General features: G+C 43.9%; 1 protein-coding gene across 1 annotated transcript in view; it reads right to left on the reverse strand.

Moving 5' to 3' along the window:
- Positions 1–20,147, reverse strand: part of zgc:154058 (transmembrane protein 150A-like) — a 28,276-nt gene that overhangs the window by 1,462 nt on the left and 6,667 nt on the right. Inside the window, 3 exon segments of the mRNA NM_001292520.1 lie at positions 6,218–6,345; positions 13,663–13,730; positions 14,092–14,175. Of these exon segments, the coding sequence (NP_001279449.1) occupies positions 6,218–6,345; positions 13,663–13,730; positions 14,092–14,175 (280 nt within the window).

A 20,147-nucleotide genomic window follows, 5' to 3' on the forward strand; every position in this document is an offset into this window, starting at 1 on the left:
TGTATGTTTGTGTCCAAAAGAATTCAGGAAATCTCTCTCCCAAAAGGCTGTGGATGCTGGATCAATTTAAATTAACTGAGGTGGATAGATTTTTGTTAGGTAAGGGTATCAAGGGTTATGGAGCAAAGGCGGATAAATATGGTTGAGGTACAGAACAGCTCGAGGGGCTGAATGGCCTCTTCCTGTTCCTATGTTCTTATAGGCATAAGTCCATTGGGATCTATACTGCCACCATCAGAGCTCCACTATGCAGGACATTAGTAGTGCTCCAGTGTCCTCCACTGTGGGGCTCTGGCGGTGGCAGGAAGCAAATTGTGAACCAAGTCAAAGGGAGAGAGGGAACAGTAAGGGACTGACGGGATATAGCACAGCCAAGCAGTGTCAGCACCTGGAACTTGGGAGTCCCACACTTTCTTATGAGATGCACATCAAACATCTTTGAAGGAGTACTGCTAACAGTCTTGAACAGCAGAGGGAGCCCTATCGTGTGATAAACGCAAGGTCAGATAATATATTTAGCTAATTTCATGGCACTTTGAGTGAAATCACATGGAAGCACATGAGGCATCACTTGTATTCGATATCTTGTGATTAAAATGGATGTTGAGTCTTCTTCTCCCCTCCCCTTCCTCCACACCAGACCTCCCTCCCCACACACACAAAAGAATAGTTTCCCAACACTTTTCCATGAAGGCAGTGCTCCTTTTAAGGAGAGTGTCTCGCAATTGGTGCCTTCTTTTATATTAATAATAATAATCCTTTTATTTGATACAGCGTCTTATCATGTCATTGAGACGTCTCAAAGCCTTCACGGGATATACTGTAAAGTATGGTTTGTGTGTTTTTGTGGGCGAAACGCGGCAGCCAGTTGCGCACAGCAGTGTCCCACAACAGCCACGGAGTGAGTGACCAATTTTTTTGAAAGAGCACAAGGTTCTCTCAAGGCCAACGTGGAGGGGAGTATACGAGCTTGGTAAACTGTGCATGAGCAAATAGTTGTTGCTTCACAATCCATTCCCCTTGACCCATCCTTTTGCCTCTTATGTAGGTGTCAGCCTGGCTCACTTGTTGGCACTCATAACTCCAAGTTAGAAGTTTGTTGGCTCAATTCCTTTAACCTCAGGATTAGGGCTCCCTTATTATCTTCACAAGACCATCCACACCCAGGCACACCCCAGGTCCAAAATGTCGCCTAGCCTCAATCTGCGAGTCTCGTCTTGAAATTTAACATCGAGAAAGTTTGGAGAAAGTTCTTAAATTTCATCTTAATCTGCAACAAAACAACTGTCTGCAGTTCTTCAAAGGAAATTGGATCCCAAATTAAGACTGGGTTGCAAAATTTTCCACAATCCTGTGCCAATTTTAAGACTATGTCAGACTTTGAGCTTCACAAAAGAGAGGTTTGGATGAAGTTCATTTGGCCCATTTCACAAGTAGTCTGGATGAAATAGGTCCTTCGGCCCATCTGACCTCATGCCTCCAGAATAATCACTTTACCATCCTCCATCATAGCATCAAGAAGCTTTTTATATGAATCCCAGTGTCTTAGCCTCTACTATCCTCTTCAGGCCAGTAGTTACCTCTGAGTAAAGAAAAACTTTCTGGTGTCTGTCTCGAAATTGCCCATTACAACTGTAAACCTATAGCCTCTTGTTGCACCCTGAAGTATTCACCACCCTTCCTGATCCCAATCCCCAGCTTGGGTGCAAATCCTTGACTGTCCAGCGCCTTGGGAGGTCCTCCCGACGTGAAAGGTCCTATACAAGTGTAATTTGTTGTTGTTGTTGATCTGCGTTTACTTTTTCAATCCCATTTAAAATTTTATGCACTTCAGTGAGGTCCCCTGAGTCGTCGTCTTTCAAGACTGAAGAGCCCGAGCTTGTCGAATTGTTGCTCATAGCATTTGATCTCATCTCTCCAGAATACCTTCCCTACCAATCCTTCATCATAATATCAAGCATTTGATATAGAGCCTTATCATTGAGACGTCTCAAAGTGCTTCACAGCATATGCTGTAAAGTGAATTGACTGTACAATGGAGTTCTGTAGCTCAGTAATTAGAACACTCGCCTCGCAAGCGAGAGACCTGGGTTCGATTCCCGGCAGGGTGAAACCTTGGGCAAGTTTCCTTACTCCACATGCCTGATAATAATCCTTCAAGAAAAAATACAATAATTTAGTCACTCAATCAACGACTGTTTGTGGGACACTGCTGTGCGCAATTGGCTGCCGCGTTTTCCCCACAAAATATAGTCAATGCACTTTACAGTATATCCTGTGAAGCGCTTTGAGACGTCTCGAACACGTGAAAAGCGCTATGTCAAATGCAAGGATTATTATTATTATTTTGTGAGCCCGAGGAAGCAATTGCACACAGTAGTGTCCCGCAAACAGTCGTGGATTGAGCGACCAAATTATTATTATTTTATGTATTTTTAGGAAGGGTTTATTACCCCCAGAAAGAGATTTGCGAATCGACTAACAACCAGGTTCTTACTTCCTGCTAGGTAAACAGTTTCTGTTTCTTATAATTAAGCCTGGCAGTTTTTCCCATTATTTGTATTATTTAATTTTCAATGGGCAATAACAACCTTCATTTTTTTTTCAATTTATTTACTACAAGATTGCTAACTTTCAAGTCCTAAGGTTATCGTCTAAAGATTTCTGAGACATTCACACTGACCTTATGACATGAAAGTTAGCCACTAGAGTCTGAGAGACTGAAGTACATGGAGGGGAGCACATGTAAGGCTGCGGTGAACAGGCAACTGAGCAAATGCTTACGTAATTACAATATACAGAGACTGTGTTTAAAGGTCACGCTGTAATTAAAGTCACATCAATCCTTATTTATTGTTTGTGCTATTCTGCCTGAACAATCTACGTTTTGTGAGTTTTTAGAAAGTACTTCTTTCTCAGTTTTGTTTATTGTAGGAGTGGTGGGAGAGGGGATGGGTGTGGGTTATAAAGCACTTTGAGGCATTCATCCAACATGAAAGACGCTTCAGAAGTGCAAGTTAGGAACAGGAGGAGAGCAATCAGTCGATTGAGCTTGTTCCACTAGTTTATTAGATCATGGCAGAACTTCTAATCTCATTTCTTTTTCTTTCCTCTACTCTTTAAAACCCTTGCTTCCAAACTCCTATCTAACTTCTAACCTCCTTTTGTGGAGTCCCGTAGCATTGTGGTTAGCGCGTTTGCATCACAAGCAAAAGGATCCAAGTTCGATTCCCAGACGGGGCAAAACCTTCCTTACTCCACACCCCTCTGTTTACCTAGTTGTAAGTAGGAACCTGGTTGTTAGTTGATTTGCGAATTGCTTTCCAGGGGTAGTAATCCCTTCAATAGCTAACCACCCCAGCTCTAATTTTAAGACTATGTTGCCTTGTTTTTGGAGTTGTTGCCGTGAGATGGAATGAGATGGGATTGGGGTGTGGGGGCTCTCTCATCGTATACATCATTGAAGGTACATGAAGGGGTAAAAGTCAAGACTCAAAGTAAAGGGTCTCTGTGGGAGCTTTGGAATCACAAAAACAAACAGCTCTCTATATTTGTTTCATGTAATATATCCACAGCTGTTCTGTTTGCTGGATATAATTCCCCCAAGGGATCCATCTCTATTAAAGCTAAATGATGGAATGCAGATATCAAACCAGAGGTATTCATTCAATTTGCTTATGCCAAAAACCATGTTTCTTTTATCTTTTCTACATGGTCAGTGAGGCTTTTTGGCTGTCAATTCAAAGGAGGGTAAAATTCCATTTGGCATCTTTGGCCATACACTAAAGCAATGGTGACATCTCATGTCAGCCTAGCTCAGTTGGTCACACTCTCGCCTCTGAGTCAGAAGGTTGTGGGTTCAAGCCCCACGTCGAGGACTTTGAACTCACACAGTCTAGTCTGACACTCCGATGCAGTGCCGGGGATGTGCTGCACTGTTGGAGGTATCAATGAGAAGTTAAACTTTGTCTGCCTGTTCAACAACAACAACAACAACAAGATTCCATTTATAGAGCGCCTTTCACGTCAGGAGGACGTCCCAAGGCGCTGCACAGTTGGGTCATGACCCGAGCAGGGGGGAAATGGTCAGGGTGAGGGGAGGGAAGGGAGGGAGAGAGGAGGGGGGAAATGGTCAGGGTGAGGGGAGGGAAGGGAGGGAGCGAGGAGGAGGAAGAGAGTCGAGAGGGGAGCTGAAGGCACGGTTAGTTATTAAAATCTCATGGCACGATTGGAAAAGAGATGGGAGTTTCTCCCAGTGCCCTGGCCCAAATTGGTCATTCACTTAACAGTAGAGTGTGGGACATTGCTGTGCACAAATTGGTTGTTGCATTCGCTTATAAAGTACATCCACTTTTATAGTGATGTCCTGTGAAGTAGTGTCAGACATCCAACAACAACAGCGATTTGCAATTATTTTTATATAACACTCTTCTCGAGGGTATCCTTCTGAAACGAAAAGCACTATATTAAATGCAATAATAATTATTAATATTATTATTAATCTCATTTGTGAACCAACTTCACCAAAGGTCATGGTTCTTTTCACCTTCAAAAGAAAGGTCAATTCATTTTACAATATAGTCTGTGAAGCGCTTTGAGACAATTCAACAAGGCGCTATATCAAATGCAAGGGTTACTATTATTATAGCTGTTGAAGCTGAATGGAATTTTTATCCCATGGTTTAACACGTTATCAAATTTTCCCAAATATGGCTTGCTTACCAACCACCCCACAATGATGCCAGATATCCATTTACGATTGTGTCATGAATTCCAGATGTTGCCAATCAGGGGTAAACATCTGGAGATCAACACAGCTCAGTGAGCGCACTGTGACTTGCATGCAGAAGAGTGGGGGCTTGGATGCCTGCCCAAGGAGGGATGTGAACCAGTGCTGAACAATACAGATGTCAGGATGGGTGAATGTGCTAGAGTTTAAGACCAATGAATGTTTGGGTTCATGGAATATTTATACAGGACATTTACCCTGCAGGAAAGGGAGTGTGGAATCCATGATGCTATGTCAATGTAAGCCTAGGCACTCTTCAACAACAACAACAAACAATTGCATTTGTATAGAGCATGTTGGGAGTCAATCTTTTTATCACTTTACCTTTATTTTGGGATTCCTGAGAGCAGAGCAAAGAACTGGCTAACGTTAGCAATGAGTGTAAGATGGATCCCAGGACAAGAGGACCAGGGTGCAGATGGACACCACGGCTGCAGTCTGAATGGGAACGCAGGAATGCGATCTTTGCAATGCAACCAATGACGCGTGACTAATGTTGGGCTGTAATGTTTGCTTTGATAGCCTGGAGATGTGCTTGACTAACTTTGGGGCCAGGGAGCAATTTCAGACTTTCACCTACTTGAAAACTTTGCTTGCAGCTATTTGGTACAGGAGACTTACAGTGGAGCGTTGTCACAACATGGTTGTTGGTATTCATAATATCCCAAACCTAGAGCACGAGAGCAGATTTTACTGTGGTGAGTGATGTCATGATGACCTTATGACTTGGAAATGGAACCGGTGGCCATTTTGTTCTCAAGGACTTCCGGGAGACCATGTTACAATTGGAGTGCAGTAGTGTATTGGTTAGCATGATCGCTTCACAAGCGTGAGGATCCAAGTTTGATCCCCGGGCGGGCGAAACCTTAGACAATAATAATAATAATAATCCTTGCATTTGATACAGCGCTTTTCACGTCGGGAGGACGTCCCAAAGCGCTTCACAGAACATACTCCAAAGTGAATTGACTATATATCTGTGGGCGAACGCGGTAGCCAATTGCGCACAGCAATGTCCCACAAACAGTCGTAGATTGAAAATGACCAATCCACCATTGTTTTCGGTTTTGGAGGGACCATTACTAGGCGTGTGAAGTAAGAAAACGTGCCCAAGGTTTCGCCCTGCCTGAAATTGAGCTCAGGTCTCTCGAGTGCTCTAACCACTGAACTACAGGACTCCATATTATTATTTGTTGATTGGCAGATCACTTTCCGGGTGTAACAACCCTCCCCCCCAAAAAATGGGACATTGCTGCGCACATTTCGCCCACAAAATACACAGTCAATTCACTTTACAATAATTTCTGTGAAGCACTTTGAGAAGTCTCAACAACGTGATAAGGTGTTATATCAAATCCAAGGATTATTATTATGAATTGGGGCCCCTTTTTTTGTGCAACTCAGATGTGGCTCTGCACTGTCACTCACCTGGAAGTTTCCCACTACCATGAGGCCCGCTGCACAGATCCAGCCAGTAACTAGTGCTGCCGTGTTCAGTAAGGACCTGTGGTGCCTCTCCTTCACCTGGGCATAGCGTAGCAGGCCCACCAACATGACTGCAAGAGAAGGTTACAGTGCATCACTCCTCAACCCAACCAAACTCCTCAGGATCCCTTAGAAATTGGAGTCCTGTAGCTCAGTGGTTAGAGCAGTCATCTTGCAAGCAAGACACCTGGGTTCAATTCCAGGCAGGGCGAAACCTTGGGCAAGTTTCCTTACTCCACATGCCTAAAAATAATCCCTCCAAAACAAAAAACAATAATAAATTGGTCATTTTCAATCCACGACTGTTTGTGGGACACTGCTGTGAGCAATTGGCTGCCGCGTTTCGCCCAAAGATATACGGTCTATTCACTTTACAGAATATTCTGTGAAGCGCTTCGAGACATCGAGAAGACGTGAAAAGCGCTATATCAAATGCAAGGATTATTATTATTTATTATTATTAGAAATAACCTTAGCAAGTGCAACCATGACCCTTTACTGAGACTTGAAATACATCCGGCAACCAAGGCAATGCAGTTTTCCACTTGGAGCCAAAGGAACATCTTAAAGTATCTGGCAAATACGGCACACATGGAGCACAGAAATAAGAGATTTACAAGGAAAACACCTAGAGCAGGTAGGTCTGTGCACGTGTGTGTGCATGCGGACACACATAGTGATGTAGTTATATACCTCAAATTGGTTGTGGCAGAATCTGTTGCAGCTTTCAAGAGGCAAGTAGACAAGCATATGAATGAGAGGGGCTTGACGAGGTATGGGATAAGTTGGGGCGGTGGTATTGAAGAAATATCCTTGCTCTGCAGGCTTGATGGAGTGAATGGCCTCCTCTGCACTGCAGATTTCTTTGTTTCGTTGAACACATGGTTAAGAGTATCCAACTATCAGACTGATAGTTCCACATATGTACACAAGGAAATTTGGTTGCGTCTGGAATGGAATATGCTCTCTCTCCCTGGAGGGAGACACTATGCTCACCTAATTTTGGAAATATTCAGGACAGGTCAACAAAACTTGGGGAGCCCAGAGTGTGCGCTGGAGATACAGCTGGAGTTCAATCGGCAAATGAATCAGTAAAACAAAGTGATATAGGAACAGGGCCAAGATAGTCTGATTCATCACCATCCATGGAGAGGCCTAAATGATGTGTCACCTTTAAGTCCAACTGAGCCTTATCAATTCTCATGAACATCTTAAGGTATGAGTTGATATTTATTTTTGACTGGAAAAAGGGCCCGATGTAGGGTTGGTTGGGTTTGGAGCAAGAGAGCCCTATCGAAACAAGGTCCTCACTGTATTATCGCCAAAGCCTAGTTGAAGAGACGGAAAAATAAATGGAGATCGGCATCAGCAAGAAGGAGTGCATTTAAGCACACACATACACACACACAAACAATCTGGAGAGCATTGCGTGCTCCTATTGAAGTCAGTATCACTCGTACCACAATGCAGTCTCGTGAGCTGTGTGCCAGAGCATTTGGAAACATTTTCCTTGCTAAAGAAAACACACGCAGTATGTTTTTCCCAAAATTCTAACCCTTCGTACTTCATGAATATCTCTGGAGCCTGAACAAAAAGACCTCTGTCAATTCTCTCTCTCTCAAGTTAACTGGTTGGGAACCGAAGGAGTTATAAACAAACAGACTTGAAATCCTGGAAACATGTGGAAGGTCATTTGAAATATTAAATGCTCTGGGGCCACTTCAAAGTTAATGCTGAAAATATACGATCCCTGTTTGGATTAAGTTTTCCTTTGGCAAAACACGCTGTATCAAACACAATGAGCTTCATTCTCAACTCTTGTTACAACCCAGCTTTAGGGAACACTGTTTGTGGTTTAATAGTGGGGAGCGGCTGTCATTCTCACCCCCATCTGTTAGAAGACCTATCAATGCCCTGGTTTCATTACAGGACAGGACACCCTGCAAAATACACGGTCACCCCACTTTGCAGTATATCCTGTGAAGCGCTTTAAGATGTCCTCCTGATGTGAAAGGCGCGATAACAACAAAACAACAAATTGCAATTATATAGCGACTTTCGCGTTGGGTGGACATCCAAAGGCGCTGGACAGTCGAGGGTTTCCAGCAGAGCTGCGGGGTGGAGGACAAAGAAATGGTGGAGTGGGCAGGACTGGAGAAGGCCAGTACCCACTGAGCAGAGGGAGCGGACAAGTTGGTAGGGTTTTAGAAGATCACAGAGGTAGGGAGGAGCAAGCCTGCGGAGGGCTTTAAAGGTGAGGACAAGGATTTTAAACTCGATCATATGGGGGAATGGGGGGGCCAGTGAAGCTGGGCAAGGATGGGGGTGATCGGCTCAGAGAGCTTAGGTCGGGAGAGGACAGGAGCTGCAGAGTACTGAATAATGTAACAAATGTAAATATTATTATTATTTTGCATTAGAGGATTCTAGTTCTATATCTGCCAACATGGCCGGGGTTAGTAAAAATCATTGTTTTTTTTCTCAATAGTATGAGTATATCTGTTTAGTCTGTGAAACTCTGTCATATCCACTTCATGTGGGTATCAGGCATGTTTAAAACCAATGGAAAAAATGATTGCGTGTGGAGTTATTTAAGCATCCCTCTCCTCCCCCCTGCGACCCCTCGCACGCACACATATAGTAACAGCTGACAAGAGTAAATGGAATTACCAACGATTTCTGGGAATATAATTCTGGTTGCAGGAAACTTTATAAAAAGGGAAGCGACAAATCTGAAAGATAAACTTACTCAAAAATGTCTTTTGTTGAACGTGTGTCAGAGGTGCCCATTATGATAAATAATATTAATGATCATCATATCTGATAAAGCACCTTACGCGTTGGGAGGACATATCAAAGGATATTACTGAAAGGGTTGTGACTGTGCTTTTTGTAGATGAATGCGGCAGCTAATTTTCACACAGTAATGTCTCACAAACAGTCATGAAGTGAATGTTGAATGACAGATTTAACTGGTTGTGGGGGGGGAGGGGATTGTTGGCAAGGACACCGAGAGAAACTCCCTTCTCTTTATAAATAGGATCATAGAATCATAGAATTATACAGCACAGAAGGAGGCCATTCGGTCTATCGGGTCATTGCCGGCTCTTTGAAAAGAGTTATCCAATTCAATCCCACTCCCCCGCTTTCTCCGCATAGCCCTACAAACTTCTCCTCCCCAAATAATTATCCACTTCTCTCCTAAAAGTTGTTATCAAATCGGCTTACAACCAACCCCTTTCAGGCAATGCATTGCAGATCTGAACAACTCGCTCTGTGAAAACATTTCTCCTCACCTTGCCTCTGTTTCTTTCAACAACTATTTTAAATTGGTGCCCTTTTTGACCCACCTGCCAATGAAAAAGTTTCTCGTTTTTCACCCTATCGAATCCCCTCATAATTTTGAAAACTTCTATTAAGTTTCCTCTTAACCTTCTCTATTCCAAGGAGCATAATCCTAGATTCTCTCGCCTCTCCTGGTAACTGAAGTCCCTCATTCCTGGTACCATCCTGGTAAATCTCCATTGCACCCTGTCCAATGCCTTGTCATCCTTCCTAAAGTGTGGTGCCCAGAACTGAACACAGTCTCTAGCTGAGGCCTAACTAGTGTTTTATAAAGGTTCATCATAACTTCCTCACTTTTGTATTCTATGCCCCTATTTATAAAGCCTAGTATCCTGTATGCATTTTTTTTAACAGCTTTATTTACATGTCCTGCAACCTTCAAAGATTTACTTCTATGAACCCCCAGGTCTCTCTGTTCCTTCACCCCCTTTAAAATTCTAACATCTAGTTTATATTGCCCCTCCTCATTCTTCCTCCCAAAATACATCACTTCGCATTTCTCCACATTAAACTTCATCTGCCACTTGTCTGCCCATTTTACCAGTCTGTCTATGTCCTCTTGCAGTCTGTTATTAACCTCCTCACTGTTTCCCAAGTCCAGGTCATTTATATAGATGATATAGAATAGCGTCATGGGATCTTTACTCTCCACTTGAAAGGCAGACAGGACTCAGTTTAACATCTCATCCAAAGTACGGCACCTCAAACAATGCACCTCACCCCTTAGCAATGCACTGGATTATCAGCCTAGACCACAGGCCCACCTACAATTTTTTGACTGAGATCCAACCTACAATATTCTGTAAGTACTACTAACTAAGCCAGGCTGTGGTCTTTTCTCATGTTGGAGCAAGAGCCCATGAGATTTTGTAAAAGGGAATTAGATATTTGCTTGACTTGGGACGTCCTCCCGATGTGAAAAGCACTATACAAATGTAATTTGTTGTTGTTGACAAAGAGGAACTTCAATGGGAGCGTGGCAGAGATGGTTCAGTTGGAGAAAGCAGCAGCTGCAGACTTAATAATTGTTTCTTCTAGCTTCTAGAATTCTATGTGCCAGGAAGGTGTAATGCAGTGGGAGGGGATGGGCATTGAAAGTCATAGCATTCAGAGAACAAAAAGGGACCAGTGATACAGGTAGAGCAATCAATGCCGTGAATTGAACCGGTTGCCATATACACGGGAGCTTGACTCCTGCAGAAACGCTAGAACACTGGGATTCTTTTAAGCAGCTGTAGCCCCCCCCCACAGCGCTCCTCCCAGCTCCCCCCTCCCGCTGGCAGCCACACCACATTCCAGCTTCTATTCCAGCAAGTCTCGCCACTGCCAGCAGACAAGGGCATGTTTCCGCAGGCACACAGCCTGCTGACTGTGCAGCTCGTCTCAAAAGACTTTTTAATGAGCATTTTTTACCTGGCTGCCGCATACATGTGGAACACGAGTACACAAACAGGATCGTCGTTAACACTTTACTGAGTGAATCTCCGAATAGAGTCCTGTAGCTCAGTGGTTAGAGTGCTCGCCTTGCAAGCGAGAGGACCCGGGTTCGATTTCCAGGCAGGGAGAAACCTTAGGCAAGTTTTCTTACTCCAAACGCCTCTCTTTACTTAGCAGTAAGTAGTAAACTGGTTTTCAAAGGGTAATAATCGAGTTGATTTTCCAAGGGTAATGATCCCTTAAAAATAATTGGTCACTCAAACCACGACTGCCGTGCGCAATTGCCTGTCACGTTTTGCCACAAAATATACAGTCAATTCACTTTACAGTATATTATTTGAAGCTCTTTGAGACGTCTCAACGACGTGATAAGGCGCTATATCAAATGCAAGGATTATTATTATTATTGCAAATATAACTGACTGTCTTTTCTTCCCCTTCTAGTCGGCCAGATATCTGACACAAGCGGAAACCCATCACTGTGCTTTGAACCAAACTACTGGTAGTCACATGCACGTGTGAAACTTTCCCCGTGTCTCTCCCCAGAGGACGCACCCTGCTCACCTAATTCCGGAGAGTATTAGGTGCAGGTTGGCGAGAGATTTTCCTTGAATTTTGGGGGATGGGTTAACTGCTGGAGTTAACCAGCTAAAACTCTGCAGTTTGCCACCGATAGCTCTGTCTGGCCAGCTTTCTACTACTTATCCAACTAGGATCACCCTATGCATTAGGGCTTTGGTTTGCGTGGGTAACAGGAGCCAAGAGAGAAGAATCCCTGCCCCAGTGACCATCACAAGTCTGTCAGCCTGGCTCAGTCAGTAGCACTCTCGCCTCTGAGTCAGAAGGTTGTAAGTTCAAGCTGCACGTCGGAACTTGGAATCACATTGTCTAAGATGACACTCCAGTGCAGTGTTAGGGGGGTGTTACGTTGTCGGAAGTGCCATCCTTTGGACAAGATGTTAAATAGAAGTGAGTTTTTCCAGTGTCCTGGCCAACAATCCCCCAAATAAAAATTGGTCATGGCTGTTTGTGGGACACTGCTGTGCGCAACTGGCTGCCGCATTTTACTCACAAAATACACAGTCAAAAAACACTTCACAGTATGAAATGTCTCGATGACATGAAAGGCACTATATCAAATGCAAGGAATATTATTTTTATCACAGACACTTGTATTCTCAAAAACAACTTGCATTTATATAGCGCCCCTCACACAGAGTAGTATTTCAGAGCACTTAAGAGTCAACGGCCAAGAAACTGGCTGTTTATTGGGCTCTGCTTCAATAAGGAGTGAACCTTGGGCCTCAATGACATTTTCATGCCATCACAAACAAAGTTCCCATGCCCTGAGCTGAGGATCCCACAATGGCAGCTCAATGACAGGCAAAGATGGAATGAGGTGGAGGGATTGAGGCATGAAGTTCCAGAGGTTCAGGGCATAGTGGCTAAAAACACAAAAATATAAATAAACCAGGGAAACAAGTAACAAAGCAAAATAAATCTTTGCATTTCCTGTTGGCAAGTGTAGCAACTGCAGTGCAAGAACTGGAACAAACTGCCTCCTAAAATAGACCAGAGTCTCAAATTAACACATTAACTAGCAGAAACCATCCACACAGAAACAATCCTATGTAACACAGTAACTGGTTTAAACTGTCCAAGAAAAACACCAGTTGTGGTTCATAGTAATTAGTATAAACTATCCAAACACTAAGTAGACTCAGCTAACCCAGGGACAAATTCATGCACCGACAAATCCCCCAAATAAAATTGGTCATTCACGCCATGGCTGTTTGTGGGACATTGTTGTGTGCAAACTGGCTGCTGCATTTGCCTACTAAAATACACAGTTACTACACTTTACAGGAAATCCTGTGAAAAGCTTTGAGACATTTTCCTGGCGTGAAAGGCACTATGTCAAATGCAAATTATATTTTTTTATTAATAAACCACCCAAATAAATAACCAAACTCTCATTTAACACAGCAACCTGTAGGAACTGTGAAGCCGACAGGAGATTGCAGAGGTAGGTGGTGAGTGTAATTGTGAGTCTCCATTTTACAAGGCCTGCCTCAATAGTTTATTCAACAAGTCTACCGCACCTTTGGCTGATGTCCTTCCTCACTTCTCACTCCTCGCTTCTAACATGTATTTGAACCTGCTGCCACAGTGAATAATTTGCTCCGAGACACTACCCCTCATAAAGGGTGAGGTCTCGAAGACGTGAAAAAGCGCTATATCAAATGCAAGGGTTATTATTATTATTATATGAGTGCAACTTGCAATTGTTATTGCTGACTCCATTAACTCCATTCATATCTGTATAGGAACATATGAACAGGAGTAGGCCATTCAGCCCCTTGAGCCTCTTCTGCCATGGCTGATTTGTACCTCAACTCCAATTACCCAACTTTGCCCCATATCCCTTGATACGCTTATCTAATAAATATCTATTCACCTCAGTCCTGACAATTTGAATGGATCATCTCAAAGACTCCTCCCTTTCAAGACCCTGTTGTGCGAATGCAAAATCCTCCAAGTGTCCCTGTGTTCATCCAATTGACACAAACCCCTCTTTTCTTGTTGTGGTTCTGTCCGAGACTTACCCATGAAGGATCCCACACTGCAGATCAGACTGAAGAGGCAGCTCTCAGGAGGGAATGTTCCACACTTGCTGCGGGGAGAGAGGAGAGAAATTATAAGCATCAGAAAAGCTGTTTACAGTGAACTTTATCCTAGTTCTCATTCTGATGGTGCTCCTGCAGGGGAATTTTAGTTCTGAAGGAACCAGGGCACTGTGACTGTTCAATACAATTCAATTACAAGCCAATACAATTTACATTCATATAGCATCTTTGGGAGAACATCTCAAAGCACTTCACAGTGCAGCTCTCCTCATGCCTCTCCATGTGAGAAGGGGCTGAGTATGAGCAATGGGCAATTGGGAATCACGGGCTCTCTTCCCCCCCTCTCCTCCCTCATAGGAACAAGAGGAGGCTGTTCAGCACCTCGAGCCTTGAAAAGGGCTGTCTTACCTGACCAAGGGGATATCCTCTAAGGTACAGCATGTTTTAGGAGGACCTTGGACCAGTTCGTCATCACACGAGTCATTGTAGGTCCTATAGAGAGAGCAGAGATGACTTTGAGCATTGAGGCTGGATATTATTTCCTCTCTCATCAGTTGTTACACTTCTGTCTCTCTGTCCCTGCAAAGGGTTTAAAGGTCGATACTGCACTGTACAGACCAGGGAGATTATTCAAATAAACTTTGGTAAATTGAATCCCATTCGACAAGCAAGAGTGTCAGTAACCAGCAAGTGGAGACAATGAGATTTAGTCATGTCCTGTTTCTAAATGGAGAAACAATGACCAGCCAGCCGAGACAATGAGGGATATTGCTGTTCAGTTACTGAGCGAGTCCACAGGATTGGGCAGCTCAGCTCTGCAATAGTCTTGACTCATTACCACATTGCACACTTACCGGCTGCGTTAAATTGCACAAGAGCAGTATAGATTATTGATTCATTTGGATTTTCTACGATTTGTACAGTTTGTCTGCAACTTGGATTTCGCATGAGTCATATTAGATGTTATGGTTCTGACTGATACGACTTATGTGAGTTTTACTGTCTATAATTTCCCACATTTAGGATGTTATTGAGCAGGGAGTGTGGTAGAGGAAAGAGATGACAGTAGGCATGGTTGAAACGGTAGTTTTTCAGGAGGTTTTAAAGACTAACAGAGAGAGGGTGAGGCAGAAGAGATTTAGCAGAAGAGTTCCAAGGGTTGGGCCACAGGACATGAAAGTTTTGTCTTGTCCAGGGAGGGAGGGAGGGAGGGAGGGAAGGGGAGGGTTGAGGAACTGAGGGGGAGTGCAGGGAAAAGAATCTGGAGAAGATTACAAAGGGAGGGAGGAATGAGTGAGTGCAGAGATATGTAGGTGCGTGTGAGGATTTTGGGGGCTCAGCCGGGCGTCTGACACACGTAGCAACCCATCACCCTGCTTAAGAGAATCCGAACGAAAGTGAGAATTCCATGCATCCCACCTGCACATTGAAATTTCAGAGATAGATTATTGGAATGGAATGCGCACTCTCTCTCTGGAGGGACACATTCTGCTTACCTAATTCCAGAAAGTATTAGGCACAGGTTTGCTGGGGCCAAGGCTTGAGGACCCCAGAGTGTGCGTTGGGAGTATCTGCTGGAGTCTAACCAGCTAAAACTGCATAGCTTGCCATTGATAACACTGCATGATAAGCGTTTCCGCTGCTTGTCCAGCAAGACCAACCTACCCGTTACGGCTTTGGTTTGGAGGGTTAACAGGAGCTGAGTGGGAGGATTCCCCGCCCCCAGTGACTGGTCTGCCATTCCAGGTCCTGCCGATGAGCCAGGCTGGCTGTGCTGTTATCAGAAGTGTCCTGGAACACTGCAGACCCACCTGGCTCAGGAACCAGACTACCGAGCCCGACACAGAGGGCTGGCTTGATGGAAGTCAATCTGCTGGGAGCCAGTGGAGTCTGGAAAGGATGGGAGGGATTGGCATGTAAAGCTTACAATATATGATGATGGAAGCGGCAGAATTTTCAATGAGCTCGGGAGACTGATGAGGAGGCTGTTGGAGGGATCAAGTCTGGAAGTGACGAGGATGTGGATAAAGAAGTTGACCGTGTTGGGAGCTGAGTGCTAGACATTCAGCATGGGCAGCTTGCAGCTTAGGATGCAGTGAAGTATCAGCTGCTTAAATAAACAGGCACTGTTTATCTCACTGTTTGTGAGGGCAGACTGGGCAGGAAGTGATCCCAGATAAACAGATACTCTCGTTATAAGACAGAACCAATGTGGAGACAGTCGTCACAATGGGGAGCCCAATCATTCGTGTTTACCTAGCCTCAGTCAGAGGTTCCTGTTTACACAGTCTTGGTAAACAGCACAGCTTAAAGTTATGTTAATTCCAAGAAACTTTTCATTTGGGTACTGATCAATTGTACATTGTTTGATTCCACATTCCAGTCCATTACTGTAAACAGCTCCAAAGCAACGATTCAACAAACAGCAATTACACAGCTCGCACCACAATGGGAGAATGTTGTAGCGATAAAGAGGATAGAGAGGAGGACAACCTAAATGGTTGAGGGGATGGAGGAACTGGACTATGAGCAGCGATTAGGTAAACTGTGTATGTTCACACTGGAGACGAGAAGGCTGAGAGGCAATATGATTACAGTCTTTAAGATTCTAAAGGGACTAGATAATGTAGATCATGATAAGCTGTTTTATCTTGTACTGAACAGTAGAACCTGAGGGCACGGCCTGCGATTGAATAGGGTTAAATTCAGAACAAATCTGTGAAACTTCAGTGAACGAGTTGTAAACTATAGAACAGGTTCCCTAGGAAGACGGTGGAAGCAGAAAGTGTTGATTCGTTCAAGAACAAATTAGATACGATTTCTGTTAGGAAATAATATCTCAGGATACAATATATAGTTTGGGACATGACATGTACGTATGACTGCCAGGATGGTGGAAGGCAAACTGGATGGAATCATGTAGTTTAGTGGTTAGAGCACTTGCCTCGCAAGCGAGAGGATCTGGGTTTGATTCCTGGGCAGGGCAAAATTTTGGGCATGTTTCCTTACCCCACACACCTCTGTTTAACTAGCAGTAAGTAGGAACCGGGTTGTTAGTTGATTGGCGGATTGCTTTTCCGTGGGTAATAATCCCCTAAAAAATGTGATCACTCAATCCACGACTGGTTGTAGGATACTTCTGTGTGGAATTGGCTGCTGAGTTTCACCCACAAAATATACACTCAATTCACTTTACAATATATTCTGTGAAGCCCTTTGAGATCTTTACAACAAATGCAAGTATTATTATAAACTTTGCAGATGCTCCCTGGCTTCAAAGCTTTCGTGTCAGCATTTTGGAAACCCTCCCTTCAGCTGAAGCCTCCTTCAGCTTGGCCTCACTGCTGGCAATTTTTATGGGATTAAATATTTGTTATAAATATATATATATCTAAACTTTGGGATGGCTAATGCCAGTCCCTTTAGAACATTCTGTGCCATTGCACAGAAAATGTCCCAGGAGATAATGGAGATCCCAGGAGATATCCCAGGAGATAATGGATCCCCAAAATCTCAGCCACTTTGCAACCGCCTGTTAAAAATAGAAATGGATTTTACGCCAAGCCCTTAAATCCCATATGTACAGGGTGTCCCAAAGTCCTGTTACCCCCCGCTTTTTTCCTTCAATTAATTTTTATTTTCTGTTGCAGATGAGTCGAATGTAACAATGTCTGATACCAGTATTTTCCTGGTCACTCAGACCATCCACGTTACAGAAGTTGTCACACTGAACACAGCGACGGATCATTATCTGCCATGAAAATGATGGCGCGCACACACACTCTGGACGTCTAAATGCAGTTAAGCACAACAACATTTATATACTGCCCCTCATGCAGGGTAGCATCCCAGAGCGCTTGACAGTGCAGAGCATGCCGCCGAACAGGGGAGAGGTGACCGTAGGCACGGTCGACAATTAGGTACTTCTGAGTACAATTATCATCATTCTTCCACATGTTTGAGTTGTTGGTCAGTTCACTGGAGACCAAAAAACATGGGGCTAACAGGACTTTGTTGACACCCGATAGTTTGAGTGGGAAGTGTTGCAAATGTAGAATAACAACCAGTGTAGCTAAGGGTAAGAACTCTATTGCACTGGCTTCATTGGCTCACAACAATCCCCAACAATCCTTGATTTTGATATAATCGAGGGTTGGTTCTTGCGGGCTAAGAACAGGTGGAACTTCAGGCCTCAAATCTGCCAACGTAGTATCAAAAGTCACGGAAAGTCACTCTCAGCTGTTGCAACATGCGAACCACAACAGGCTGCTATCTATCTGGTTGTCAACTTGGTTTCAAAGCAAAAACTGCTCAACTTCTGATAATGTCAAGGTCATGGAAAAACATTGAAAGGGAGGGTCAAGAAAGAAATGCCTTTTGCTATCTCCTGGTTAACTATTGGAGAATCTTAATGGCTAGTCTATAATAATACAATATAATCCTTGAATTTGATATAGCGCCTTATCACGTCATTGAGATGTCTCAAAGAGCTTTACATTGTAGAGTGGATTGACTGTGTGTTTATGGACAAAATGCAGCAGCCAGTTGTGCTCAATGTTGACAATTAAGAGTGTTTGAAGGGAGGAAGGCATTATTGTGGTAAATAAAAATGGTTTGAGATGGGTTTGTTTGCATTATTGCTTTTTATGCTGAGTTGTATTGCTGCTTTGCTCCTCGCAGAACAGAGACATGCAGCAGAAATGCCAATGCCAGAAATTTCCCACCATACATCATTCGAATGAGAGCCAGAGATAAATACAAGTGATTTCTGCATTCCATCGAGACTCGAGATTTCACCTAGCCTTAACCTGCAAAAAACATTTGGTCTTCATAATAATTCTTGCATTGATGCAGCAACTTTTACACTGGGAGGAAGTCTCAAAACGCTTCACAGGATTCACCTCAAAGTGCAGTGACTATGTGTGCTTTGTGGGTGAACGCAGCAGACAATTTTGAGCACAGTAGTGTCCCGCAAACAGCCATGAAATGACCAATTTTACCTTGAGGATTGTTGGTCAGGACAGGGGGAGAAACAAGACAATAGGACTCACTTAAAAAGCAGCTTGATTCTGTAGCCAATGTTCTGGAGAGACGGGATCAAATGAGTTGAAGGGCCTTCTTCATCCAAACCAATCTTGGAAACAATGAACAATGAATACACTGCAATAGTGTCAGCCTAGACTGTGAGCTCAAAGTCCTGAGTTAGAGGCAAGAGCGTTACAAAGACAACCAGGTTAAGATTTAAGATTGCTCAAAATTGTGGGAAATGGCTTTCAAATTGGGTACAATTTAATTTTTTTGAGTTTGCAGGCCAAATGATCTGATCTGGGGTGCTCAGTGTGCCTCTGATCAGACCACAATAATGCCTTCCTCCCCGAGAAAAAATCCTCTACAAACTCCCTGCTGGTATGTGTGCTGAGCATTGCACGTGGGCTGATATCTCTAAAGTTATTAAAAAGCTGGTTGCACAATCGATTCTTTAAAAACATTGAAAAGCTGTTCCCAGGTCATCCAAAAAGATGGCCTGCCTGAGGGATCTGAGGGGATCTGGGCCAGTGAAGTCCAGAGGCATTTGCAGCAAGTAAATTTATACAGTTGCAGTTATGTACCCCACTGCTCCTGAAATCACCTCATGTCTACAACGTTAGCAGAAGAGCTCCAGCAGGAATTAAAGCTTATATGCTCTATACATGACTGTCAGAGAGCCACAGGCGGAAACAACAAGAATAAATTGCATTAATATAGTGCCTTTCGTGTCGGAAAGGTGTCCTAAAGTGCTGGACAGTGAAGGGTTTGCATCCGAGCTTCGGCCTGGAGTCAAGAGGGATGGCGGCCAAGGAAGGTTGGTGGTGGGAGAAGATGACCAAAGGCACAACCAAAGAAGAAGGTTTTGAGATGGGCTTTGAAGGAGGCAAGGGAGCAGGCAAAGTGGAGGGGCTCTGGGACAGAGTTCCAGAGGGTGGGGGCAGAAAGACTAAAGGCCCAACCTCCAAAGGTGGACCGAGCAGGGCAGGGGACGTGAAGCAGGCCTGTACCTGATGAGCGGAGGGAGCAGACAGGTTGGTAGGGTTTTAGGAGGAGGCAGAGGTGGGGAGGAGCAAGACCATGGAGGCTTTAAAGGTGAGGACAAGGATTTTAATCTCAATCCTCTGGGGAATGTGGAGCCAATGAAGCCAGTTGAGGATATCAAGGTGATTGGCCTAGAAAAGTACAATACAAGATAGGACTGGAATTCAGAACGCACAGCATTGAGTTGATTTAGAGAAAACATCACCCAGACTAGACCTTGTCTAGGATACAGTCCAGCTGAAGTTGGGATTAATCCTGAGTAGAATGAGACAGTTCTGGGCTGAGCCTTGGCCTCCCAATTGACCCTCGTGTTCTTATCTCACTTGGCTAGGTTAGAGATGAAAAAACTGTCCAGAGAACCATTGATTGTTCCCATCTGGTTTCTCAGCAGTTCC

The sequence above is a fragment of the Callorhinchus milii genome, unplaced genomic scaffold (genome assembly GCF_018977255.1).
Source record: "Callorhinchus milii isolate IMCB2004 unplaced genomic scaffold, IMCB_Cmil_1.0 Scaffold7, whole genome shotgun sequence".
Classification (NCBI taxonomy): domain Eukaryota; kingdom Metazoa; phylum Chordata; class Chondrichthyes; order Chimaeriformes; family Callorhinchidae; genus Callorhinchus; species Callorhinchus milii.